This window comes from Podarcis muralis, chromosome 14 (assembly GCF_964188315.1).
Source record: "Podarcis muralis chromosome 14, rPodMur119.hap1.1, whole genome shotgun sequence".
Classification (NCBI taxonomy): domain Eukaryota; kingdom Metazoa; phylum Chordata; class Lepidosauria; order Squamata; family Lacertidae; genus Podarcis; species Podarcis muralis.
In genome coordinates this window covers 53,978,701-54,004,830 of record NC_135668.1, presented here as the reverse complement: position 1 = coordinate 54,004,830, position 26,130 = coordinate 53,978,701, and the positions used below count along the sequence as shown (strand labels likewise).

The 26,130-nt window shown below is 48.7% G+C and overlaps 1 protein-coding gene and 1 long non-coding RNA gene across 6 annotated transcripts in view; one reads left to right on the top strand and one right to left on the bottom strand.

The window, feature by feature from the left end:
• Positions 1 to 7,186: 7,186 nt before the first annotated feature.
• On the bottom strand, positions 7,187 to 9,120 carry LOC114584305 (uncharacterized). The gene is made up of 2 exons (XR_003703645.2): positions 8,427 to 9,120; positions 7,187 to 7,327 (listed from the first exon to the last, which is right to left on the bottom strand). It is a non-coding gene; the product is annotated as an uncharacterized LOC114584305 (long non-coding RNA).
• The window catches only part of TNRC18 (trinucleotide repeat containing 18), a 123,621-nt gene continuing 104,817 nt past the window's right edge, over positions 7,327 to 26,130 (top strand). For all 5 annotated transcript variants that reach the window (XM_077918743.1, XM_077918742.1, XM_077918744.1 and 2 more), the window contains exons 1-3: positions 7,327 to 7,909; positions 9,147 to 9,607; positions 12,455 to 12,795. In XM_077918743.1, coding sequence (XP_077774869.1) covers positions 12,600 to 12,795 — 196 coding nt within the window. In that variant the 5' untranslated portion in view covers positions 7,327 to 7,909; positions 9,147 to 9,607; positions 12,455 to 12,599. The remainder of the gene's footprint in view (positions 7,910 to 9,146; positions 9,608 to 12,454; positions 12,796 to 26,130) is intronic.

The following is a 26,130-nucleotide window of genomic DNA, read 5'->3' as shown; positions in this document are numbered from 1 at the left end:
GTGTAGCTGTACTCTCCCCAGCCTAGCTTGGGAAGAAATCCGGGTTGATTTTTTTGGGCAGGCAATTAAGAGATGGAAGGAGGGAGTGAGAATATCTGTGTGTTTTGTGTGTATGTGTGTGTTACAAATAGGAAACAAGCAGGAGAGATGTTCAGGATGGGCTGGTTTCTAAGGTCTTCCCAGTGTTGTGGCTCACCTCACCTGGGAGACTACAGAGTAATCTCAGACGTAAAGCTCCTGTCCTTCCCCCACTAAGCCGGCTCTCTGGGAAGCTGGACATTTTGAGCTGATGAGAAATCGCTGGAAAATTCTGTTTGCCCACACGCTGCAACGTGATGTGATCCTATCAGCTTGCCAGGCAAACGCAAATCGCTTAACCCTGAACGAGGGAGAGCGGAGCGTGTTGAACAGCACAACGGCTGCTGCCTGTATTAGGTTGTGCAAATGCAGAAACAGTTGTGTGTAGAGAGGGAGACACTCTACTGCCAGGCCATCCTGGGAATGAAGTTGCAGGGTGCTTCAGGAAGCGTTGGCTCTTCGCAGCAATCCGTGGTTCGTTTTATTGGGGTTTCTCGAGGACACTGCTCAGTCCTCTGGGCTCAGAGACAGAGCCCCCACTTTGCAGAGAGAATGGTTCAGTCCCGGGGGTCTCCAGGTCTGGCCCAAAGCTTGAACTGGGGCCCTCACTCATTACAATACATAAAAATCGGAAGGAAATCAGGAGTCCCATCAAATGAGGTTGATTGCTTGAAAGAGCATGGCTTGCAATGAAGTTTAAGGAAATCATTTCATAAAGAAGGAAACTGAGCTGGTTCAAGTCCATTTCATAAGACCTTGGGCTTCAGTCTCGTACGACTCTCAGGGACCCTTCCAGCTCTGCGGTTTTATGTTATTTTATGCCGGTGTAATTGCTACTGTTCTGAGTAGAACTTCCTACTAACAGGTTTAGGATTAAACCTCAGAGCCACTGGCAGACTCTCAACAGCTGTGAGTTGTCTTAGTCACATTTTTAAAAACTATGAAGCAATTTGCAGATTTCAGATGCCATCCCGCCTTGTCTGAGAGTCCATTGCATTCCTAACTACTTGTAATAATTTTTGGTGGTTTTTTGGGGTGAACAAAAAACAAACCAAAAGGGTAAAACTTCGAACCCTTGTAAAGGCTGCTTTATTAAATGGTTAAGTTTCTGAAATAATTTATTAAATTTACACCTCACCCTTCCTCCAGGAGTGCAGGGATAAGGGCAGGCTTCCTCAACCTCGGCCCTCCAGATGTTTTTGGCCTACAACTCCCATGATCCCTAGCTAGCAGGTCCAGTGGTCCGGGATGATGGGAATTGTAGTCTCAAAACATCTGGAAGGCTGAGGTTGAGGAAGCCTGGATAAGGGCATAGTGGATGTTTGTCACCTTCGCTCATAAACACACTGTAAAATGCTGAGCAGTTTTTCATTTTCAACTTATGTGAAGAGTTTCCTTTGCACCTTCATACTGATGCTTTACAATGCATGGAGAAACTTAGGGGCTTTGAGCCTTGTGTTGTTACCTGCATGACTTAACAGTCTGTCTGTCTGTCTCTGTCTGTCTGGAATACTTTGTGCATTTTTCCTATATATGGTTGCATCTGTTATTTTAAAAATAAAAACATATACAAAAAATTAAGTCTGCAAACAGAAACAATTCTGCAGAAATGATTAATAGCAGCAATAATGTTTGGTGGAATTGTGACTTTCTGGAAGAAGAGATAACTAACCGCCCACACTGTTGCAACTGTGACTTTTCATATCAATGCAAAGTGTTGGGAGGTGTAATCATTTAAATGTAACGACCGAATGGGAGGCAACTGAGCTGGGCCTTCTCCCCTATGCACCAAGGATCTTGGTGGTCAAAGTTTGCAAATTCTGCAGCTCCACCCTTTTCACAACGCGGATGAGAAACTCTGCTCAAATAGTAGCATCTTCTGTTACCAGCTCTGCTGGGCAATCCACCTGCAGAAAAAGGGCTTTGGGGGGGGGGGCGGGCGTTGAGAAATTATAATGGGCCTCTCTGTGTGAAGAAGCCTTGACCTTGGCCAAGGATTCCCATTCAGTGTTGTGTGTTCACTTCATCCTGTTGGACGAAGCCATTCTTCCATGTTGCTGGTGGGTCTTGTGGTTGTTTGTGGTTAACAGAATAGCAACCTGCACAATATGCCTTACAAAGGGAGGGAGGGAGGGAGGGAGGGAGGGAAGGAAGGAAGGAAGGAAGGAAGGAAGGAAGGAAGGAAGGGAAAAGTCCTTTTTCAGAGGTCAGATGGCCACCTGCCAGGGACCCTGGACTAGATGACCCTTGGCAGTCCAACTCCATTTTACCGTTCTAAGACTTTTAAAACCTCCGATTGTTGGGCAGCAGATTAAAATAAGTGCTTCCCACTTGCAGTGTTATAATGAAATGGACCTGACATTGCTTCCTAGAGATAGTTTGTGTGTTTTAACTGGTGCTGGCCAGGAATAAAATAGAAATGCTTTGGTGAAAACACCTGACGTCTTTGCAAACCCAGCTTTCGTACAGAGTATCCTGCAGGTACACACTGCAACGTGGGAAGATTGCAAATGGCTCTCTTTTCCCAATGAAAGGTGTAACAGATATGAATATCCCCCCTCCCTTTTCTTACCCCACCCCATGTTAAGCCAAAGACAGCGTGTGAAAAGGTGTTCAAAGCCAACTGCTGCATGCAGGACTTGCCCCCAAACCCTGGAGGGTGGTGCAATGGTCAGTATGTAAGTCTGAGACTGGAAAGGCCTGGGTTCAAATCCCACACCCCGGAAAACAGCTCACTGTGACCTCGAGCCAAATTTGCCACCTCTCAGCCTCACCTGCATACGCAGTTGCTGATGTGATATAATGGGTTGGGGAGCAATTCAGTTCTTCTATTCAGTTCCTTGCAGGAAATGCGATGGGTCTCTCAGGAGGCAGCTGACGGACTGTGTCCTCTCCTGGCTCACCAGGGAGTAGCAATGGCTGCCCATCGATCCAGCGCTCCATGGGGCCACAAGGGAATGAAGCCACATGCACCAATACTCCCTTCCTTACCTTCTTGGGGTCCAGGATTTCCAGTTGGGAAATTTAAAGTTTTACATCATTGGTGGTTTGGGGGAGGGAGCGTGAGGATCCTCCTTAAGGCCAGATTCCTCCCTCCCAGAACTGGGCTTTTAAATCAGGCGGTTACAACAGCGCGGCATTGCCAAAAGGAAACTCTGTAAGATCATATTGCCATTTATGCCAGCTTGTGCAAGTGCATAGATCAGTATCTGGCTATCGACCCACTGAGCTGTGATCCAGCAGATGCACAGCCAAATATTCAGACCAGACTCCCCCCTTTCTTAGCCAAGCTATATTTGGGTTTCAGCAGCTGAATACCCAAATGGGTGACGGGTCAACACCCCCTTGCTGCATCCAAGTCTTGAAACAGGGGCACAGAGACCAGAAAACCTGTATCTCATCCACCAAACCCTTATGGAAAACCCCCAAACCCTAAAAGATTCCCCAAGTGTTGCTGAAGGAAGATGCCCCACACCTTTGCCACAACACCTATTTAAATAAATCAAGTTGTCTGTTGGAAGGATGGGGGAAGAACACATAAAATACAGCCAGAGCCAAAATAGTTTATGGTCATTTCCATAAACTGGGACAAAATCGGCAGCCTACAGTTGAGAATTTGTCTTTTTAGGGAGGGGGTCAAAATCGAAAAAGCTTTGCAATCCACAGGTTTAAAACTAGCAAGCTTTATAAAGCAAGGGGGACACATGGGAAAAGACTTTGATCTTATACATGAAAGCTTTAATACAAAGAAAAAACAAGTGCGGGGGGGGGGGGAGACCTTGACTGTTTCTAACCCCTTTCCTACCCTCTTAAGGCAGGCAGGTCTAATAAATAAATATTTCAAGGTTCCTCTCTAAGGACGGAGTTCTAGTACACACACTTGCAATAGGTCCGACTCATGAGTAAACATGATCAGGACTGCGCTATTGATCTTCTAGAAATAATTTGTGAAACCGGCCTCCTCTCTCTTTCTCTCTTCTTTGCTAGCACAAGGGTGGTGCCTGCAAAATAAACGGTTCCCAAAAGCTTTCCATGTAACCACCAACAGCTTAAAAAAAACCAAGCAAAATGTTTTATTTTCATAACAAGCAGCATTGCTAATCTAATCACACACACACACAAAAAACTGCAAACTATAACACGTGAGATTTGGGGTGTGATTTTTTTTTTATTTAACATAAAAAACAAGAAAGGAAGACTTGTAAATTTAATAGGAATGTAGTGTAAACTGGTGATAGACGCCATAGTGAAAGTACTACCCACAGTGAAAGTAGTGTAACAACACTACTACAAACTCACTAATGTGTTTCTGTAAGCAATTATATGTTTGTGCGATTAAGCATTCTATTATTATTAGGAAAAATGTGATTTCAATAGGGTTTACTCCCAGAAAAGTAGGCGTAGGGTTGCAGCCCCAAAGCTTCCATCAGGGGTGAGAATCTGGAGGAGGGCTCTGTGTGTGTGTGTGTTTGTGTGTGTAAAGCTTTCTTCAAGGTTAGAACGACCTTTGGTAAGTGGTGGGGAAAAAAATATTTTTTTTACTATTCTGTGGTCCAGGCAGCTTCCTAAATTAATGCATTTACGATTCCTCAAGATATATTAGCCCTGGACATCTACTGAATTAAATCTGGGGGTTTTTTTTGGGGGGGGGAGTTGGGGTGAGAGAGAGAAATCCTTAGGTCTGCAATCCTCTGCACTTACCTGAGAGTACACTGAGCCACAATAGGGCCTACTTCCGAGTAAACATCCACAGGCTGTGCTGTTAAATAGGCTTTTTTGGGGGGTGGTGGTTTTGGGAATATATCTGCAACTCTTAAGCTCCAGCTTCAGGGTGGATAAACCTAATTGGGAGGAGAATCTATCGATCGATCGATCTATTCAGCAGGAGAAAAAAATATATATACATTTTGGGCTCGACAGTTTGTTGCAAAAACCACCAGCAACACTTCTGGCTGCTAAAAATAAACACAACGTTTCACAGATCTTGGTGGGATGGGAAAGGAAATTATGTGCTATTTTTTTGCGGGGTGAGGGGGGGAAGATGGTGAAAATGAAGAACAGCCCCCTCCCTCCATCTAAAGTCAGACGAATTGGTCTAAATACTTACGGCAAAGCATGTTTCCCCCCGGATAAAAATTAAAGGGGGAAAATGCAATAACTTCTGGTTAAGGGCACCCCAACACACACACACCCCGGAAAAAGCTCGGCGTGCAACTGCAAGCCTGGCCGGACAGCTCTTTCCACGCACTAACCTGGAAGGCGGCGCGTTGCAAACAGGTTTTTAAAAATATATAAAAATACTGAAATAAAGGGAAAGAGGCAAGGAAAGGAAAAGCGCAGAGCGATCTTCAGTAAGGCTCTTTTTAGACGTCTCGTCGTCCTCCTCTGCCCCCCCCCCCCCCATACTCCACCCTGCTGCCAAGATGGCTCCCAGCTGTTGTTTACCAGGCGGGGAAAAAGCGAATTTTTAAAAAATGGGTGGTTTGTTGGTTTTGTTTTTTTTTAAGAGAGGGATGCAAAAGGTGGAGAGGGTGGGGGGAAAATCCGCCAGCAGCCTTGCAGTGACTCCGCGCGAGTAGGAACCTCTTTTTTGCAGCCGCGGAGGCGACCGGACCCAACTGGGGATTTATTGCAATTTTAAAAATTGCAAAATCTCCTCCCGCAGCTGGGGAGGGATCGCGCGGGGTGGGGACCCGACCTCCCTCTCTTCCACCTCCCCCCCCCTTCGTGCATTGTTTTTTTGCAGCGGGAAAAGGCCACGACGTGCGGGGGAGGGAGAGGATCGGGCCCTTCCCTCCCTCCCCCCCCCCCGCTCGCAAGAGCTGTATTTTTCTTGGCGCAATCCTCTTGCCTTCGAGTAAACCCCTCCGGGAGGGAAGGCGGGCGGGCCTTGCTCCCGAGGAGGAAGCACGCGCGAGGATCCGGCCGTGGAGCAAAATCTGCGGGGGAGGGAGTGGGTGGGTCACTAACCCGGAGAGGGCGGGATGGGCTCTCGGGCGCTGTAATGAAATGCAGATTTGCGCCCCGGCCTGATGGGAACCGCTTATATATATATATTTTTAACGGGGGGGGGGGTGCAAAAGGACGCGCCTTTGCAAAAAGGAAAATAAACAGGCAGCGCTTTCGTTTTATTGACGAAGCAAGGATTTATCGCACAGCTTCTCTCCCCGCCCCCATATAAAAACTCGCAGCTTCTGGCGAGGATCCGGGTGTGAAAACAGTAATTATTATTAGGGGGGGTGTTTTTAAAAATAATCCATCGGCTGGATCCAGGCTTGTACGCTTGCTCTGCTCCAGAAAAAGATGGGGCTAAATAAATACAGTAACCCCCCCCCCCAAAAAAAAATCCCGACCAAGCACCCCCCCTGCATGGAAAACCGGGCATCGGATGCAACCTTCGCTCCACATCTCTTGAGAGGGGGCTCCGTCCTGCAAAATATTGTTTTGGGGGGAGGGGAATACCTTTTTTTTTAATAAGATCTGCAGGCTTAAAAAAACAACACACAATTCCATGCAAACCCGTTACCGTTGTAAAATAAAACCGGAGTGGTGGGAAAAGAGGCGGGTGGGGGGGGGCTCCCCCTTTTCTGCATTCTGCCCAGGCGGCGGGGCTCTCGCCCCTCCTCTTTTTCCCTCCCCCCACCCGCTTAAAAAAAAAACAATGCTCTTGTTGCTCCTTCGCTAATTTGGATCCCAGCCATTCAATCCCGAGGCGAAGTCGTCACTCCTTCACTAGCCCGGGGGGGGGGGGAGAGAGACCAAGCTTGGCTATTTGTTGCTATCTCCTTTTGCATCGCGACGTTTTAACGCCCCCCCCCCCGCCAAAAAAAAAACCCATTAAAAGAAGTTTGCATTTTTCTTCTTCGGCTTCTATTTTCGGTCGCTTTCTCTCCCCCCCCCCGCACTCTCTCCTTCCCAAAGAGGGCAGCCTAGAAACTGCCTCGCTGGAGCTTCGGGGGCAGTTTGAAACTGCTAGGTGGTTTTTTGGGGGTTTTTTTTTTACGTTTACACTGGAATTAAGTAAGGGTAGGGTGTCTCCCCTCCCCCCTTCCAATTTTTCTCCCTTCCCTCTATCCATTCAGGGGCAAATAAGAGTGTCCAAAGGCGATTTTTGTTTTGTTTAATGTTTTATTAGTATTGCAAATACACTCTTAATTCACACAAGCAAAATAAATTTCCGGTCCAAGCAAATGCAGCTTCCACATCTCTCTCCTTCGGGTAGCTTTGCGGGGTGGGCGATTTTAATCCGCTACAGCAAAAAAAATACGGAGTATTCTAGAATGGTACCGGTTCAAAAGGATCTCCAGGGATCAACTAGCTCAATCTCCCTAGCAATGCAGTTATCGCAGCTAAATCAACATATTAACTCAAAACAAGCTCGAAAACAGGAACTAGGATATCTTTTGCTTTTCGTTTATGTATATATACATTTAAAAAGTATGTCTAAATCTGAAACGTTACTTGCCAATTCGGTTTATAAAGGCAACCAGTTTGTCCCTCCGGTCGCCCTGGTTCAACTGCTTTGCAAAGCGAAATGAGGTTGTTGGAGGGGGGGGGGAAAGAAGAGTCCAAACTGGACTCCGGACAGCCGGCTTCGTTTACTCCGGAGTGAGACCCAAAGTCCACCGGCAATTACTCCCACGCCAAAGGGCACAGGCTCGCAGCCAAGTTTCCAGACCTAAACTGCAAATCTCCTCGCCAGCACCGCGCTCCCAAGACCAGGCCTGGGGTGTTTGTTGGCCGGAGAGATCGTGTAGACACAACCAAGCGGCGTGAAAGCGGATCAAGCTAGAGAAGACCAGTGTTAAAGGTTCTCCCGTCTCTCTCGGGGGTGAGGATAAATCCGAAGTCCCTAAAACGTGTAGTTGGGGTCTTGTGGGGGGGGGGAATAGGACGGAGGGCTGAGCAACTCCGGGGCGGAGGGACTACCCCTCCCCCAGGCATTGATTCGGATTGCAGGGGGGGGGGAGGACGGGAGGGGCGCTGCTATGGGTTTGGGATCAGGCTCCGAGACCCCCGGCCGCCCCAATATCTGGGAGGGGGTGCAGCTTTCCCTGGCTCTGCCCCACAGGAACTCCCAGAGAGGATAGATCTGCTGCGCTCCCGCCACGAACCCCCAAATAAAGCCTCTAAGCCGGTGCTCTGCGGCTCCGATCCACGCACCTTCACTCGGAAGTAAGCTGCACCTCCATACCGAGCGCCCTCGCCCCACCCCCGGTCGCTTTGCTGCCAAGCCTGGGCAAGCAGTAGCGCGCTGCCTTACTCTCGAGTAAGCCCCCGTCGCTGCAGAGCTGCTGCGTGGTTTCCATCCCACCCACCTACCCACCCCCCGTCCCCGGTTGTCTTACCTGCGGAGGAGGGTTTGGGGGGTTACATGGCGGAAGCTTACACCCGAGTAAATATGCCTAGGCTCGGGCCGCCGATGCTGCGCTTGCTTTCCTCCCGGGGAGTTTAAGGCCGGCTTACTTCCGAGTAAGCATGCAGAGCGGAACAGACACCCCTCCCTCCCTCCTTCCTTCCTAGGCGCTGCAACCCGCCTGGGCCACCAAAAACGCTCCGGGGGCCACCAGTCTCCTCCCCCCCTCCCCCAAAGACATGTGGGGCGGGCGAGGCGGTGGCCGGCTTGCAACCCCTCCCTCGGGGTTGGGGGGGGGGAGGGCTGAAGATGGCAGCCACCCCCCCGCCCCGATTTTCTGTTTATGATCAGCCAGAGCAGACCAGAGGCGGAGGAAAAAAAAAACGGGGTTGGGGGGACACCTTGAAACCGCCTCTCTGAATTCCCACCGCCCGCTTCGCCCATTCAGCCCTCCCCGCCGGGGAGCCTTGAAACTTCCCCTCCCCACTCTCGCCCCGCTCGGTCCATAATTGGCTTTATAAGGATGGCGGCGGGCCAAAGTGTTTACATGAGGCTGAGTGGCGGGCGGGGCAGCCAATGGGGAGGCCTACTATGAAATTTTGGCTGGCTGGCCCGGAGGGGGGGGCGGGATGCAAGGAACAATGCTTGTTTCATTGCTAAAGAGGCTTCCCCCCCTTCCTCCCCTCCCCCTCTCCTTTTTTTTTTTTTTAAGAGATCCACGGAGAGGAACTTGAAAGGGGTTTTTTTGGGTGGATTGCACCTATTCCAAGCCCGGGATGTATATGTGTGGATCTTGAAGTCTCCCGACCGACAAGGCGCCGACCTGGAGCTTACGAGGAAGCCGGACCCGTTCACACGACGAGGGAACCCGAGTTTGTGAAAGCCGCCAGCCGAGGAACCCGCCTGTCCTGCCGCTTTTCAGGGTGGAGAGGGGAGACCAGGAGAACCAGGCGAGGACCTTTTTGGGTGCTCAGAGTGGAAGAGGAAGAGGAAGAAGGGGGGAGGAAGGCCGCTGCAGCCCCCACCCCGGAAAAAAACCAAAACACCCCGGTTGTGGATCTAATTTTTTGAAACGCGGGAGGGAGGGTTGGGGTCCAGGTGCGAGAAAACCCGGCCGAAGAATGCCAAAGAAGAGGACTAGATAAAAATTAACAATACAACTCTTTCCGAAAGGTAAGCTTTGCAACTCTTGCTGACTTGGGAAGTTGTCTCTGGGGAGGGGAGGGGAAAAAAAAAGCTTTCTCAGCAGTGTAGGGGGGGGGAAAACCCCATTGCAATTTCAGGACCGGGTCCTCCCCCTCCCCCATCGCCCCTCTCCACTTTCCCTCCTCTCCAAATTTTTCAAAATTCCTCTTCTCCGGACCAGGGCGCCCCAGATTTGGTCTCCTCTCCCCGCCCCCTTTTCCGTGGCGAAGAGAACCCAAGAACCAGGCATTTTCGCTTAGGCTGCTTTTAATTAAAATCAGGAGTCCAGCCATGTTTTTTTTTGGGGGGGGGTTAAGACCTGAGATCAAGGAAAGTAAAAGGCATTAAACGAAATTCTGTACACGCACAGCCGGCCCCCCGCACCCCAAATATATATATATGTGTGTGTATTGGTTTGGGATGCGGTGGTCTGGTTTTCATTCCCATCTGATCTTAAAAGTGTGCCCATATCTCACACACAGGAATCCGAAGTGTGTGTATATTAAGGCCAAATAGGAATTAAAACAAGAACCTTCCCTCTCCAAAGAATAAAAAATTGAAGCTTAGAGTAAGAAGTTATGGGGAAGACTCCCCCCAAACCCCCATACGTGCAACTGAAATGGACAAACGGACCATTTGCCCTTTATATCCTTAAAATGCAAAGCCGCCGATTTATTTATCTGGTGGCTTACAAGAAAATGGGAACAAACGTTTCAATCTTGTATCTATTTCAGTGGCGTGTATTGGATTGGGGTGGGTGTTGTCTAATAAACACGGAGGTAGTTTTAACTAAACCCAGATTAAAGTAAGAAACTCTTAATTAAACCTAGTAAGGGACCAAACGGGGATTTTTGTACTCTGCGTTCTCATCAGTTCATAAGAACCAGTCTGAGGAAATTCCAAGGCGATATTTCCCCCTGGGAACAGAGAGCTAAAACATCGACTAAATTCTTTTTTTGGTGTGATTTTAAGGCAGCTGGTGAATAACTTCAGGGTTGGAGACAGGGAGAATAGCTTTTCTTTGGAAAAGAAAGTCATTTTCCAACAAGTCCCTCTTCCACTCCCTCCATTTTTTCAGTGAGCTGAATTCTAAATATTTTGGAATATTTTATGGCGGTGGGTTAGAGGGAAACAACCAAAAATACTTTGGAAACTTCTCTCTGCATTCCTCCTCATTTAAAAGAAGGCTTGGTTTATTTTTTTAATGGCAGACACTGGAGCCTCATTTTTTGGAGAGAGAAAAATTCTGTTCCATGATTTGGAAGCGACCCCCGCTGAGTAACCAGACGGTGGATACAAATGGTTATTCTTGCCAGTGTTACTGGGGACTAAGCCCCATTGAACCCGGAGAGACACTGAAGACAGTAGGGTTTACTCCTGGGTAAATGGGGCGAGGATTGCAGCCTTACTTCTTAAAGACAGTCAGTTGGGCTTCCTAGCAAGGAAACTAGCACGATTTCTGGCAGAGGAGGAGAGCGGAAGAAACCTTTATTTTATTATATTTTATTAAATTCCAACCAGTGTAGCGAGGTCGTCGCTGGAAACAGAACCGGGTTGGTGGCTTCCTCAATAATAATAATACAGTAAAACCCCATTTTCCTTCCGAGCCATTTTTCCCAAGTGGCGTGAAGAAATCTCGAGCTCCTTATCAGGGCCAGCTTGCAGCGTGTGCGTAAAAGGTTAAACATTAAATACTTTTCCAGGGCTAAGAAGATGATAAAATATGTAATGGGTTATTTTCGCCTCCGGGCGAGTAGGAGCTCCCAGCCCCCCACCCGCCGCCCTTTCTACATTTTTGTCGACCCACATCTGATAAGATGGAGGGGAAGGAATGAGGATTTGTCAAAATCGATACTGGGGAGGGAGAAGGGGGTCCAGGCAAGACGTGAGAGGAGAGGGAGAGGGCAAAAAACAACAGACGAATCGGGATTTTAAAAGACAGTCCATCTTAGATAACAGCTAGAAGCCAAGGAAGGTGGGTCTGGTTAAATTCCTCATATCTTCCCCCACCCCATGACCGAGGTTGCAAGAGAGGCAGGAAAGTGTCTCGGTTAAGGGTGCGATCCTAAAGAGCCCTTTCCACCCCTGGGGAGCAAGTCCTTTTCAGCCAAGGCGTTTCGGATCGGGCCGCGCAGCCGCGGTTCCAAACGCGCTGAACGCGAGCCTGATTCTGTCTCTTTCCGAAGCAAGCCCTGTCGACTTTAAACAGGGCTCTCTCACGCTCGCGCTCTCTGCTTCCGAAAGGGGGGTTGGGGCACGATCCCGCGCCTATTTACTCGAGAGTAAGCCTCAACCCATCGGAGCTGGCTGCCCGGGAACACGGGCGCGTACCGGCGGCGGTGGCAGCTTTCGATTGCAGGCCGAAGGAGCTTACTCGCGAGTAAACAGCCGCTTGGGAGAAACCTCCCTAACTTTTAAAAAGTCTTTATTTTGTACACACACACATTTCCCCCCTGAAAACAAAATACAACGTATATATTCTAATTTTTTAAGTCTTCAAAATGTGAACTCGGGTTCCAGGGACGAATCTTTGTTTTTTTAAAATTTGGGGAGTGCTGGACGCCCACTTCCTTGGGAGTAAGCCCCATTGCGCCTCGTGAGGTTTACTTGTGAGTAAAGAAGCCTTGTTTCCTTGCTTTTTCTCCTCTCGCCTTTTTTGAAGGCGCAAAAAAGGGCAGCTCTCTCTCTGTGTGTATATATATATATGCCGGGCTCTCCTTTCCCGCTGAAGATTGGAGACCCCTCGGTGGGGCTGGGTGGGGGTCTAGGAGGGAAACTCGAGCTGCCGCCGCCTTTCTGCGAGACTCAAGCGGCGCCTTTCGCCTTCTTTTGCAGGCTCCCGTCCGGGGCCGCCTGGGCAGCCGGAGCCCCGCGCACGCGGAGAATGGTTGCGCGGCCGGGCGCGCGGCGCGGGCAGCGGCGCTTGTCCTCGCTGCGCCTTCGCTGAGTCCGGCGGCGGCGGCGGCGGCGGGAGCGCAGCATGGATGGGCGAGACCTCGGCGGGCCCCCGCGCGCCGTCCACCTCCCGCCGCCGCCGCTCCTCTCGGGCCTGGCCATGGACGGGCACCACCGCGCCGCCGCCGCCCGGCTCGCCCCCTTGGCGGCCGGACTGCCGCCCGCGCCCCTCGGCCCCGCCAAGTACCTCGCCGCCGGACTCAACCTCCATTCCCACGCGGGTAAGTCGACACGCAGACGTGGCCGGGGGGTGGGGGGTGGGAAAGAGGAAGGTTTATTTGGGGGAGAGGAAAACGGGGGTGGGGGGTGGAAGGAAGGCCGGTGCAAGGGGGGGTCCGCCTTTACCCCTTCCTCTGCAAATTTACCTTCAAAATGCGCTCCCCCACACTTTAGGGGGTCCCAAGCTTGGAAAATTGGGTTGGTTTCCTTCCCTATCAGCCTACAAAAATATACTGTATAATCCCGCTTTTCCGAAAAATAGACAATCCCTTAGCAGGCTGGCTCCCCCCCCCCCCGCCCCAATTGCATTTAAATAGCAGTAAAAATAGCTGGATAAATACTCTGCAGTCTGTTTGCCTTCCCACCCCAAGAACAGACTGTGCCCCCTGCCAAAGAGATCTGCCCTTTCCCCATATGACTGAAGGTGCCATAAGACAGAAAACCTCGGCATGTCGTAGAGCACCCATCCCACAAAAATGAATTCAACAAAATAAAACCTCAGGATCCCTTGGGAGCAGCCCTCTGCCCAATAATTCGAGATGGGGCTTTATAGAAGTGCCTGACAGCCTTAAGTCCACATCAACCCACCCCTTGATTTTTTATTTTGATTTTTATAAATATGACACATTAATTCTGCTTCCTAAAAACAGACAAATCCCTCTTTGGTAGGGTGGCTTTCTTACAAAAGCGATTCTACTTAAATAGTCTGTATGGCTTTGGGAATACTCTGTAGTCTGTTGTGCCCCCTCCCTGCAAAACAGACCACCCCTTCCTCTACATGGCTGTAGGTCCCTTGAGCCAGAAAACCTGGGGGTCCCATAGGAACAGCCCTCCAACCGATAATAAAATAAATGCAATAGAATGAAGCTTGGGAACTGATAGGAACCCGCCCTATAATGCCAGACAGGCTGCTTCGGATAAGGGCACAGCCCCCCCCCCATCCCTGTCTTTTAAGGCTATGCCCTACATAGAGCAGTTGGCTTGGGGTGCCCTTGGCCCTTCCAGCCAGCCTGTTCTCCCAGAGGAGTCGGCCCATCAGGATTTCTTGAAATCACCCCTGCCCAGGCATACACAAAGCATCACACACATTTTCAAGAGCAGCCGAGAAGCATAAATCTTGGCCGGCCTGGCAGAAGCCGGCATTCCAGACCTGTGGAATTCTAGACCCGCAGGATCCCACCCTTTTCTGGCAGCGGGAAACAGGCCTTCCTTGGCTGTGCAGCTGAACTTGAACCCTTGAACAAAATGCCTGTATTTTAAATAAATACGGGCAAGGAAAGCTTTCCCTTTACAATCTGGGGAGCGATTGTACCACACCGGTGTCTCTTTCCCGCACTGAGATATTTGTGCAAACTGGGCTGTGTTGGGAGACTGGGTGCCTCTGATGGTCGGCTCTAGCGGTGGCGGCTGTTGCCTTAAATAAGTCTGGAAGTTGTTCTCTTATTGCCAGTTTTATTCTTGCTGCTGATGACTGCCGGACTCTTTCTGCAGTGTGGATTCTGTGACTTTGCATAGCACTGAATGTTCCAATTGCTATGGGTTTGTTTGCTTTTTGCCCTCTGCCCAACATAAAGCATAAAGTGGGGTTGAGGGGGAGAAGATTTCTCCCTTCCTTTTCAGGAGAGGGGCAGATTTAAGATTTTGCTGGTTTAGCAAAGCCATTTGGCAGCCCCTCCAAAGTTTCACGGATATTTTGGGTTTGCAGGCATTGCTGACAGATGGCTGGGGACCTATTTTTTTAGGATCTCTTCTCTCCCCTTCCCAAACTTTTCTTCTTTTCACCTTGCAAGATTTGATTGACATCTGTTGTGGATCAAGTTTGTTGCATCTCAGTTGCAAAATAATATGTTTTTACTGGAGATTCGGATTTATTTATTTTTTGTTGTCATGGCTTATAATTTAAATGCATGGATAATAACATAAGAAACCTTTTCAAATCTTGTGGTTTGAATTTGTAGAGGTGGAGAATAATCTGGAAGAATGTTGTGAGGGAGGGACACTGCCCCCTCTCCCCCCTCCCTGTTTCTGGGCACCTTTTAAAATACCCAAGGATTCTTTTGTCTTGCTTAAGTCTGTTTATCTTACTGGGCCTGCCGTCTTCAAATATATACATTGTGCAGAACTTAGCTGGCTGTGTTTGGTTAGTTACCAGTGTTTGCCTGTGTTGATTTTAACTTTCTTAAAAAAAACACGAAAGTGTTGAAAAGAATTGCTGCCAGGATTGAAAAAGAAAAGAATTATTTACCATGTGCCCAAAGCAAACCTGGGTTTCTCTTAAATGCACTAATGGCGGGTAAAAACCTGTGCTTATTTATTCATTTCTTGGCTCTCAGGTAGAATAAACTTGCATAGTAGGATCCATCTTTTTTTCTTTCCTTTTCTGAAAAAATGCCCCCATCTCCTGCAATCTTCTCTTGGAATTCTTTTGTGTGCTAGAAATGGATTGTTCTGCAATGAAGTTAAAGTGCCATCTTTGGCTGCGAGGGCAAGTGTGTGCATGCAATTTGAAACAGATGAAAAGTTCGAGTGTTTACAGAAATTCCTTGTTCCTGGACTTCTTTCTAGCCCTCTGGAGGTGAAGGAGGGAGGGCACAGTGGGCTATGTCTGTGCATGTGTGTGATACGAAATCCAGGAGAGCATTAATCCATGCCCAGAACCTTTTAAAAAGTGCCTCTGCAGGCATGTGCTCATTTTAGCTTGGGATGGATTTTTGCGGTTGGGTATCTGTGCAAGAGCCAAGCGGTAGCTGGTCTTCTGAAAAAATATTTTAAAACCCATAGACAGAAAACTGCTGTGTGGAGAGGAATCTAAGCCTCCCCAAACCCCTTTAAAACAACAGCACTCATTCCCAACTTGATGGAGTTTTTTCCTTGCAGATTTTCCCAAGTGCTTTAGGCGTTTTTCCTTCCCTGTTAAGGTCTAAGACTTTGAAGCTGCCTGGTGTTTCTTCCCCCTTCCCTTCCTCTTCTTCCCAAATTAGATTCCCACCCCCTTTTGTTTTTAAATACAATACTTGGATCAGACAATCCACCCAGAGCATGGGCTAGGTTTAAAAACAGCTGGCAGCCTTCTGCAGATGTGCGGCATTCCGTTGCAAAACTGGAGGGAAATGGTGCTGCCTTCAGTGATGAGGACCTCAAATTCTGCCATCTCTCTGGCCCTTTTAAAGCCTGTGCTGAGGCTTGCTGGAAGCCAGCAAAAGGCAAATATGTGTGTGTGTGTGTGTACACACACACACACACACACACACACTGTTGTACTACAATGCACTGCTGTGTGTTTGCCTTCTCTCCCCCCCCCCCCTTCATAGAAAAAGGAGAGAAGAAAGCACTAGGCGTGCATAGGTGACTTGGAGTTTACCAGGAGGGGTTGGTAGGGTGACAAGTTTTGCAATAATGAAACCTCACCCACATGGAATGAATGACTTTGAAATTTTGCAAACCTGATTGCCAACATCTGCAAAGAAGGAAGTCTGGTCGAGTTGAGAGGGAAGATTTATTGGCTTTCTGAATAGGTGGCACCGCCAATTTTCCAGGTGCTAAAACAAGGGCTGTAGAATGAAGAGCAATAAAACTAAGCACATGAGCAAACACCCTTTTATTTAACACCCCCCCCCACTCCTAGGGCAATCTCTAATCTTTGAAAAAGTGAACTCATTGTCCAGGCAAACTCAAGCTGAGAATAACACTCAGGGTTGCTGTTTTCACATGGACTGGTTTTTTTAAAGCATTTAATTCTGTCTTGAGGCCTTATAGCTGCTGGAGAGGTTCTTAGAATCTGTTGAAGAAAACCGCTGACGTTCACTGTGTATGCGTCTGTATATCCTATGTTGAAGTTGTTTTCTGGTAGGATACGGAACCATTTTAGCCTACTTTCGGTTTAGTCTGATCTCTGCCTGCCCACTTTTCCGGTTATGATCTGACAGTTCTAAACCAGAGTTGTGAAGAACCACTTTTCTGATCGCCACTGGTGAACAGGTGTGAGCTTCCAGGCGAGCAGCTGGGAAGTTTTTACAAAAGTTTGTGTGTGTATTATATATATATTTATAAAATCTACAAACATATATGTGAGTGTATACACACAGATTTGGTAGCAGTTGTCTAAGCACCCCCCGCCCAAGCTATGACTTTGGAGACACACATGATACAGTAAGCTTGCTGAATTGAAACAAAACCAGATTGCTGGATGGAAAATGGTGTGTCTGCTGTCTGGAGTTCAAAAGTAGAAAGTTGTGGGCCAGTAATTTCTGCTCACTTACCTGCAAAGTTGTTCTCAGTTCTTGCACACCTGGAGCTCAGCCGCAGGAGAAGGACTGTGGGGTATTTAAAGGATTTATAAACCCAGTTGCCTTGTAAGGTTATACCTGGTGTCTCTGCTGTGAGTGCCTCCACCTTCAGAGGGCAGGCAGGCAGGCAGGCAGGCAGGAAGCAAGCAAGCAAGCAGAGAAGGGCCTTTTCTGTGGTGGCACCCCAGTTCGGGAATTTCGTCCCTGGAGATGTTCACCTTTACACTATTCACGTTATTGCACGATGGGTGCCAGAGCCAAACCATTTTATTCGCTTTTAATGTGTGTGTGTGGGGGGGACACACCACAAAGTCCTTGCTGCTTTTGATGGTGTCTTGTGGTTGCAATTTTTCTTTGCTGCGACTGAAATTCTGGTGGTGTTTATCCGATGTTTTTAATTGCGTTCTTGGAAGCTGCTGCCTTCGAAACTAATAAATTTTGAAAAGGGAGGATGGAAATGAAACAAACGTTTTTAAAAACCCAAACTCTCTGGCTTTGGGGCAAGCCTCAAACGGCTTACCTTTGGAAATGAATCTGGTACGATTCATGCCCTTTTATCCCTTTCTTTGTAAAATAGGCACGTTTCTTTTGGGTCATGAGTAGGGGAGATTTTTCCAGATGGAAAGGCCAAAATGGAGCAACCTTGCGATGGGTGGGGTGCCTGAGGCTGGGTGGTTTGTGCATTCCTGGGGTGGCTGAGGGGTGCAGAGCGTCTCCTCTGTGCTGTCCTGAGAGATTTTCCTGCGGGATCTCTGTCCATGAAGGCCCACCCACTTAATGTCACAAAGTACAGTTTGGGCCTGCATTGCACCAGTAGAGTAGCCAAGGGTAGCAGTTCACCATTTTGATGGAGGAAACAAAATGTGACCATGGAAGGGGGTTGGACTAGATGACCCTTGGAGATCCTTTTCAATTCTACAATTCTATGCATCTGCATCAAATCAAATGGGGTGAAGCGCCTGCTGTCCCAGTGGCCAGACAGATGCCCCACTGAGAAACCCACAAGCAGGATTTTTTAAAATTCATTTTTCATTTTCATTCATTACATACATGTCAAATTATTAACGTTTACTGTATATTCCTCCCTCCCTCCCCTCCAAGACTTTCCCCAACTTGCGTTTCTGGTTTGTTTCTATTTTCACCCGCTTTGCTATCTCTTAACAGAAAAGGTTATTAATGACATAACTTCAAACCTAAAAACATAAAAATAAAATTAAAAACATCATCTTATTTCACTACCTTCTAAACATTTCCTGATGCTAATAATGTGGATGTTTATTTAAATCCTGCCATCAAGTCTATCCCCTTTCTTTGCTTCTGCAAATATAATAGGAATGGTTCCCAATCTTTTTCGAAGCCTCTGTTGTCTTTTTCTCTTAGCCTTTCTGTCATTTTTGCCAGTTCTGCATAGTTCATCAACTTCTCTTGCCACTGTTCTTTAGTTGGTATTTCTCCAGTCTTCCAACTGGAAATGGGAAGACTGGAGAAAGCCTCAAGCACCCAGAGCCCTTTCCCCTCCAGCGGCTACTGCGATTCAGAAGCATCGCTGCCTCGGACAATACAGCAGCCACTGAGTGTCTTCTCCCCCAGAGGACCTTCCTCTCTCTCAGTACAGGACAGCTAAGCTTCTTCAGCAGCCCTTGGGGAGGAACGGTTGAGGGAGCTGGAGCCTGGAAAAGTGGAGGCTGGGAGGGAGATGTGCCATCTTCAAATATCTCCAGGGCTGGCACAAGGAAGATGGAGCAAGCTTCTTTTCTCCTGCTTTGGAGGGCAGGACTCGAACCCATGGCTTCAAGTTAGGAGATTCCAATTCAGCATCAGATTCTGACAGTAGGAGCTGCTTGACGGTGGAACAGACTCCCTTGGGAGGCGGACTTCCTTGGAGGCTTTTAAGCAGAGTTTGGATAGCCATCTGCCTTGGCTACTTTAGTTGAGATTCCTGCTTTGTGGTGAGGCTGGATTAGATGATGCTCTGGGGTACCTTCCAACGAGCCAGTTCCTAGGCACCCTGCTGAAAGTCCAGCTGACATAGTGGGTGTGGATACATCCAGTGTGGATGCAGATTAAATGTGCGTCTGTTACTCTTAAGGAGCAGCTGCCATCATCCTGGCTTCTATTGCTGGGCCACTCTGGAGCACGACAGCCTCTTGGGCCAATGATGCTCACAGCATCAGGGCGGATAAAAGCAAGTACTTTTTCACACAACCTGTACTTAAACTGTGGAACTCCTTCCTGGATGACTTTAAAGGAGGATTAGACAAATTCCTGTAGGAGGAGAGGGTGATTGATGGCTCCTAGCCGGTTGGAGCAGCGCTGCATCTGAACCTCAGTTGCAGGAGAGGAGAGTTGCTCTTCTGCTGGAATCCTGCTTGCTATTTTCCCACTGATGCATCTGGTTGGCCATTGCAGGAACATGACCCTGCACTAGATGGGCTAGCTATTCTTCTGTCCTTATGCTCTTACTAGTGGAGAAAGCAATAGTCCCCTGCCCCGAGCAGCTTGCGATATAAATTGCAACAGAGGAAGGGTTCGGGAGCTCAGCCTCTTTTGGGAGAGCTGGATCAGCCCACTGAATAAATTTTGGAGATCCCAACTACACACTCTGAACTGGCTGCCTTCCTCCTCTGAAGCCACATATTTAGATGTGCACCTGTTTGATTTCCACCTGCCCTGTCTTACTCCCAAATAGCTCCTAGTACCATACATCGTTTCCAAATTGCCCAAACCGGCTGATGCAGGCAAATTCATTGGGTTCCATTCCAAGTGAAGATAACCGGCATCTGGGGGCCTCTCCAGATGTTTTGGAGCACAACTGCTATCCGGCCCAGCCTAGCTTTGGTTCCCACCCCAAACATCTGCCTAGCCTCAGGTTGGTGAGGGTTGCAGCTGGAGGGGTTGTTTGAGTTTTAAGTATGGCAGAAATCTGCACCTGAGGCACAAGGGAATGGGTGGAGGAACAGAAATACAGTGGTACCTTGGGTTACATATGCTTCAGGTTACAGACGCTTCAGGTTACAGACTCCGCTAACCCAGAAATAGTACCTCGGGTTAAGAACTTTGCTTCACGATGAGAACAGAAATCGTGCTCTGGTGGCGCAGTGGCAGCAGGAGGCCCCATTAGCTAAAGTGGTGCTTCAGGTTAAGAACAGTTTCAAGTTAAGAATGGACCTCCAGAACGAATTAAGTTCTTAACCCGAGGTACCACTGTATACAATACGATACAATAGTCTTTATTGTCATTATCCCATACAGAACAACAAAACTGAAAAAAAAACATCTACATAAGACATTCAAATCCAACAAGCCTGCTATCCCAGCCTGGTTAGCCCCCTAAAAACTCTGATACCCCATTTTTTAAATACAGTATACTCCCATAGAGACTCCTTACACTGCATTTAAAACCAAAATCGCATTTGGATAGAAACTGTTTCTCAGGTGGCTAGTCCTGGTCTTTATACCCCTATACCTTCTTCCAGAAGGCAGAAGCTGAAAGAGATCATTTCCTGGGTGTGCACTATCCTGTGCACTCTCCCCTTTTAGTGCAGAGGTTTTCAACCTTTCTGAGTCCACGGCTCCCTTGGCCAACCACATTCTTTCTTTGGCACCCCTGGGGGGCTCAGGAGCCCAGTTATGTCACCCTTTGCTTGCAGAGCAGGCAGCCTCTTACCCTTTTTCAAACACACTCCCTTGTGGAGAGTTCCCTCAGCCTCCTCTCCTCTCCCCTCTCCTTGGGAGTCCTCCGGGCAGCCGCCCCTGGTCTCTGAGCTGCCCCAAAGAGAGATGCCTCCTCACACTGCCCCACAGGGACTTGGGACTTGTCTGCCCATTCCCAACAGCAGGGGCTGGTGGGCTGGGCTCCTTCGCCCGCTGGCTTGCTTGCTTGCTCCTGGCAACCAGCACCCCCTGACCAGCCCCAGAGGCACCATTCGCCTGAGGAGCTTGGAGCCAGGGCTGCTGCAACAAACAGCTGTGCAAACCTTTGGGAGGCAGAGATGCAAAAGGGCATCAGAGGAGGGAGAGAAGGAAAGAGGGACAGAGGCCCCTGTTATCCGCAGCACCCCAACCATCATTCAAGGCACCCCAGGGTGCCACGGCACACTGGTTGCAAAGTACTGCTTTAGTGGTTATAGTCAGCCAGCACCGTGTGCAGATTCTGTTCAAGGACGTAGTAAAAACATGTAGGGTATTGATTTCTTCCTTCCTGCCTGGCTGGCCATTCCCCACCCCCTCTCCCTGCTTCCTATCCCAAGCAAGGGTTGATTCAAATGTACAGAATGCCTGCTTTTTTTAAAAAAAGAAGACGACCAAGCTTCAAGTCCTCATTGTGCTGCCATTTCCGAAGGGGGCACAGCTTTACCCTTTGGGCAGTCTTTTTCTCTCATCAGCTGTTGCATGTTGGATGTGCAGTGGGGTACGTTTTGGAGATCTCTGGCTAAACCTTTGGGTGTTGTCCTTAGCAAAGCGCTTTCAGCCACTCTTAAAAGCACCTTCCTCGCTCTCTTTTTTAAAAAATTGCCATTAGCAATTTAAACTTGGGTTGTAGCTGGTGGGGAAGGGATTTCTCACTCTGCTGGCTTTGACACTTTTCCATTTGAGATGACTGCAGCTGCTTTCTATTCCTAAATCATCTCCCCACTCCGCAGTCACACTTCCCCTGCCCTGGCAAAAAAAATTAAATAACAGCCCCCCTTTTAGTTTTTGCATTAAAGTTATGGGAAGTGGAAAATCATGGGGAGAAACTGTGTGTGTGTGTGTGTGTGTGTGTGTGTGTGTGTGTGTTTAGCAGCCCCATCCAAATGCAACCTCCAGCTGGAGAAAAGGACTGTCGTGTGTTGGTCTCCCAGTCCTAATAAATGTCTCCTTTTAAAAATAGCAGAGTGCTGCTGCAGCTTTTCTGGTTATTTTAAACCCTGCCTTTGGAAGAGATTTGCCAGGCAAGCCTTGTCTCTAGGTAGAGTCCTCTGCTTCGCTCCCCTCCAGTGAACAGGGTGTGTTTGTGTGTGTTTTGAGGGGGTGGGGTGGGAGCGGAAGGTGGCCTTGCTGGCAGGAGACTCCCCACCAGCTGCCTCCCATTTCCCCGAATTTATTTTTAATGCTAACTTTCCCAAGAACAGCAGCCTGTAAAGAGACTGGGTTGGGGAACAGGCTGGCCTTTGTGCTGCCGGGACTGCAAATAATGTGGACGGGGGAGAGAGCAGAGGCAGCGTTTACCTTCTCTGGCTGGGACCTGGCAGAATGAGACGTTGCAGTTTCCAACAGCGTCTTACTCTCTTGAGTAGACTTATTGCCTGCTTTGGCCACAGCGACACATGCCTTCCTTCCCCCTTTTTGGATTTCAGCAGCATGCCCTGTGTGGGGCTGCCTTTGAAAAGTTGCTTGGAAATGTCCACAGACTGCTGACAAGGGACGGTTACAAGGAGCAGGCAGCTCCCTCGATGCAACAGATTCAGGGCAGATAAAAGATAGTCCTTGAACCTGGCTTGCGACCAGATGGGCAGCCAGTGCGTATTTTTTTGAAACAATGGTGTGGCACGTTGTTTGCCTGATGCTCCCATCAGCAGCCCAGCGGCCGCATTCTCCACCAAATGGAGATTCTGAACCAGGCCCAAGGGCAGCCCCACATAGAGCGCATTGCAGCAGTCCAGCCTCCACGTTCCTATCGTGCACTGCGGTGGGAAGCCTACCCCTGTCTGGGAATGGCCATAGCTGGCAAACCAGACAAGGCTGATGAAAGGCACTCCTAGCCATAGAGGAGCCTTGGGCAACCTTCATTTCAAGGGGGGGGGGGGGCTGTGTGTGTGTGTGAGAGAGAGAGAGAGGGGGGGGGGGAGAATAGCCACTTCCAAGTTAGGGAAGAGTATTTCTGTACAGTCATACCTCATGTTACGTTTGCTTCATGTTACGTTCTTTCAGGTTACATCCCACAGCGACCCGGAAGTATTGGAAAGGGTTACTTCCGGATTTCACCACTCGTGCATGTGCAGAAGTGCTAAATCGCACTTCGCGCATGCGCACAAGCACCAAATCGCGCCACACACCTGTGCAGATACGGTGCTTCAGGTTGAGCTCTTTTCATGTTGTGAACGGGCCTCCGGAATGGATCCCATTCGCAACCAGAGGTACCACTGCATTTGTTGCGCATGTAGGTGTTTGAAAACAGTCACAGTTGTTGATGTTTCTAAACAGAGGCTTTTCTATCTCAGGGTGAGCGATTGCCACCAAGCAAGACATTTCACCTCAAATGATGGGCATGTCCTCTTCAGCCTGCCTCTCCTCTCAGGAACAATTTAGGGAGCGGAGGGGTTTGTGTGTTGTGGATCTGAAGTTGAGTTAGGTAATGGTAAAGGACTACTGGATGGTTAAGTCCAGTCAAAGGCGACTATGGGGTGCGGCGCTCATCTCACTTTCGGGACGAGGGAGCCGGCGTTTGTCCCCAGACATCTTTCCGGGTCATGTGGCCAGCAGGACTAAACCGCTTCTGGTGCACCGAAGACTGTGACAAGTGCCGGAGCGCACGGAAACGCCGTTTACCTTCCTGCTGGAGCAGTACCTATTTATCTACTTGCACTAGTGTGCTTTCGAACTGCTAGGTTGGCAAGAGCTGGGACAGAGCAATGGGAGCTCACCCCATCGCTGGGATTCGAACCACTGACCTTCCGATCGGCAAGCCCAAGAGGCTCAGTGGTTTAGACCACTGAAGTTGAGCATAGGGCTGCCAACTCCTTAAACTGACCCTTGGCCTTCTCCCTTGAGCCACACCTAACAAGTGGAGTGGGGGGGAGTGTGTTGCAGCACTTGAACTCGGGTCCTGCTGGCTTATGGGCTTCCCTTGGGGCACCTAGACCAGAAGGCCGGGCTAGACAGGCCTTTGGTCTGATCCGGCAGACGGCAAGAGCAGGCTAGCCCGGTAAGTTGGCAATTCCAGTTGAGCATGCTGATCTTGAAATAGCTCCGGCAAGGGAGTTGCTGGCAGGAAGACCTGGTGGGGCAGCTATAATGAGATTGTTGCTACAGTCGCTCAGTCCAGGCTTTAGCAACATGTTTCTTTTCCGCCACTGTCATTGTTCTGATATTATTGCTCTAGTAGGTTTTGTTGCATTGTAAGTCGCACGGAAACTTTGAAAATACGAAGCGATAAAAAGTCTCCCAAGTCCAATGGCCTGAGCACGTAACACCAGTCCTGCCCTCGCCACACTGGCTCCCAGTTAGTTTCCCGGTTCAAAGTGATGGTTTGTCCTATAAAGTTTATGCAACACCTCAAAGATCGCCTCTCCCCATAGCAACCGACCCAGACCCTGAGATCATCATCCCAGGCCCCTCTGAGGTTCAGCAGAGCCATTCTGGCAAGTAGTAGTAGTAATAATAATAATAATAATAATAATAATAATAATAAATTTATTTATACCCTGCCCATCTGGCTGAGACTCCCCAGCCACTCTGGGCGGCTTCCAACAAAATATTAAAATACAATAGTCCTTCAGATATTAAAAACTTCCCTAAACAGGGCTGCCTTCAGATGTCTTTTAAAGATAGGATAACTGCTTATTTCCTTCACATCTGAAGGGAGGGCGTTCCACAGGGTGGGCGCCACCACCGAGAAGGCCCTCTGCCTGGTTCCCTGTAACCTCACTTCTCGCAATGAGAGAACCGCCAGAAGCCCTTGGCGCTGGATCTCAGTGTCCGGGCTGAACGATGGGGATGGAGTAGCCCTCAATAGCCCTCTCCTCTTCCTTGCATTTGTCCAATCCTCTTTTAAAGCCATGCAAGTTGGCCAGCCCTGGCTCCTGTGGCAGGGAGTTCCACGGTTAAACTCTGTGCTGCGTGAAGAAGGATTTCCTTTTGTCTGTTCTGTATCCTCTCAGCGTTCAGCTTCAAGGGATGCCCAGCAGTTCTAGTCCGATGAGAGAGGGGTAATTCCCGCCCCCCTCTATCCACTTTCTCCAAGCTGTCCATAATTTCATAAGTGTTTATCATGTCTCCCCTTCTCTTATCTAACACGTCCCGACTCCCGAACGCTGCAACCTTTATTCATGGGGAGTTGCAAAGTGTTTGGATCAGTGTTAGAAACTCAAATGCATAAGCTAATCGCTAAATGGCACCTTAGGTTATGGTGGCCACAATGGTTGTCTAGGTGCCTTTTAAAAAAAGGAAGAAAAAGCAGTGGGATTGTTACTATTTTATTCATTTCAATTCTATGCCACTTTATATTTTAAAGAAAATATCTCAAAGCAGTTCACACCGTGTTGAAGCAGCACATAAAACAATCCAGAATAAAACAAAAGGAAGCTTCAAGGGAAATATTTCAGATCCTTCTCTAAATGACATTTTGCTTTCCCCTTATTTATCTGCCTACTTAATTTATACAGCTACCCCATAGCAGAAGGACTCTAGGATAGGGTTGCCATATTTCAAACAGTGAAAATCCGGACAAAAAAGTTGAGCTTATACATCCAGATTTTCCATTTTCTGCCCAGACACTGCTGCTGACTTCAGTATTCCAGATATGTCCGGGGAATCCGGCAAACCTACTCTAGGAAGGCAGAGTGGTGTAGTGGTTAGAGCAGGCATCCCCCCCCCAAACTCGGCCCTCTAGCTGTTTTGGGACTACAACTCTCATCATCCTTAGCTAACAGGAGCAGTGGTCAGGGATGATGGGAACTGTAGTCCCAAAACAGCTGAAGGGCCGAGTTTGGGGATGTCTGGGTTAGAGGGTTAAATGAGGACCAATGAGATCTGGGTTCAAATCTCCACTCCATCACTGGGTGACCTTAGAGTCGGTCACAGCCTCCTAGCCTACCCCACAGGGTCATTGAAGGGATCATTGGGATTTTCTTGAAGGGATTTTTTTTGAGAAAAAGGTGGGCTTTAAATGCAATAAGAACCCCTGACCACAGTGGAATAACCCCTGATCCAGACTTACCTGCCTGTTTTTAATCTGATGGTCTCAAAAACTTGTTTCAATGTTACACCTATGGGACCGCCTCTCCTGGTATGCCCCGCGGAGGACCTTAAGGTCCACAAATGTCAACACTTTGGAGGTCCTGAGCCTCA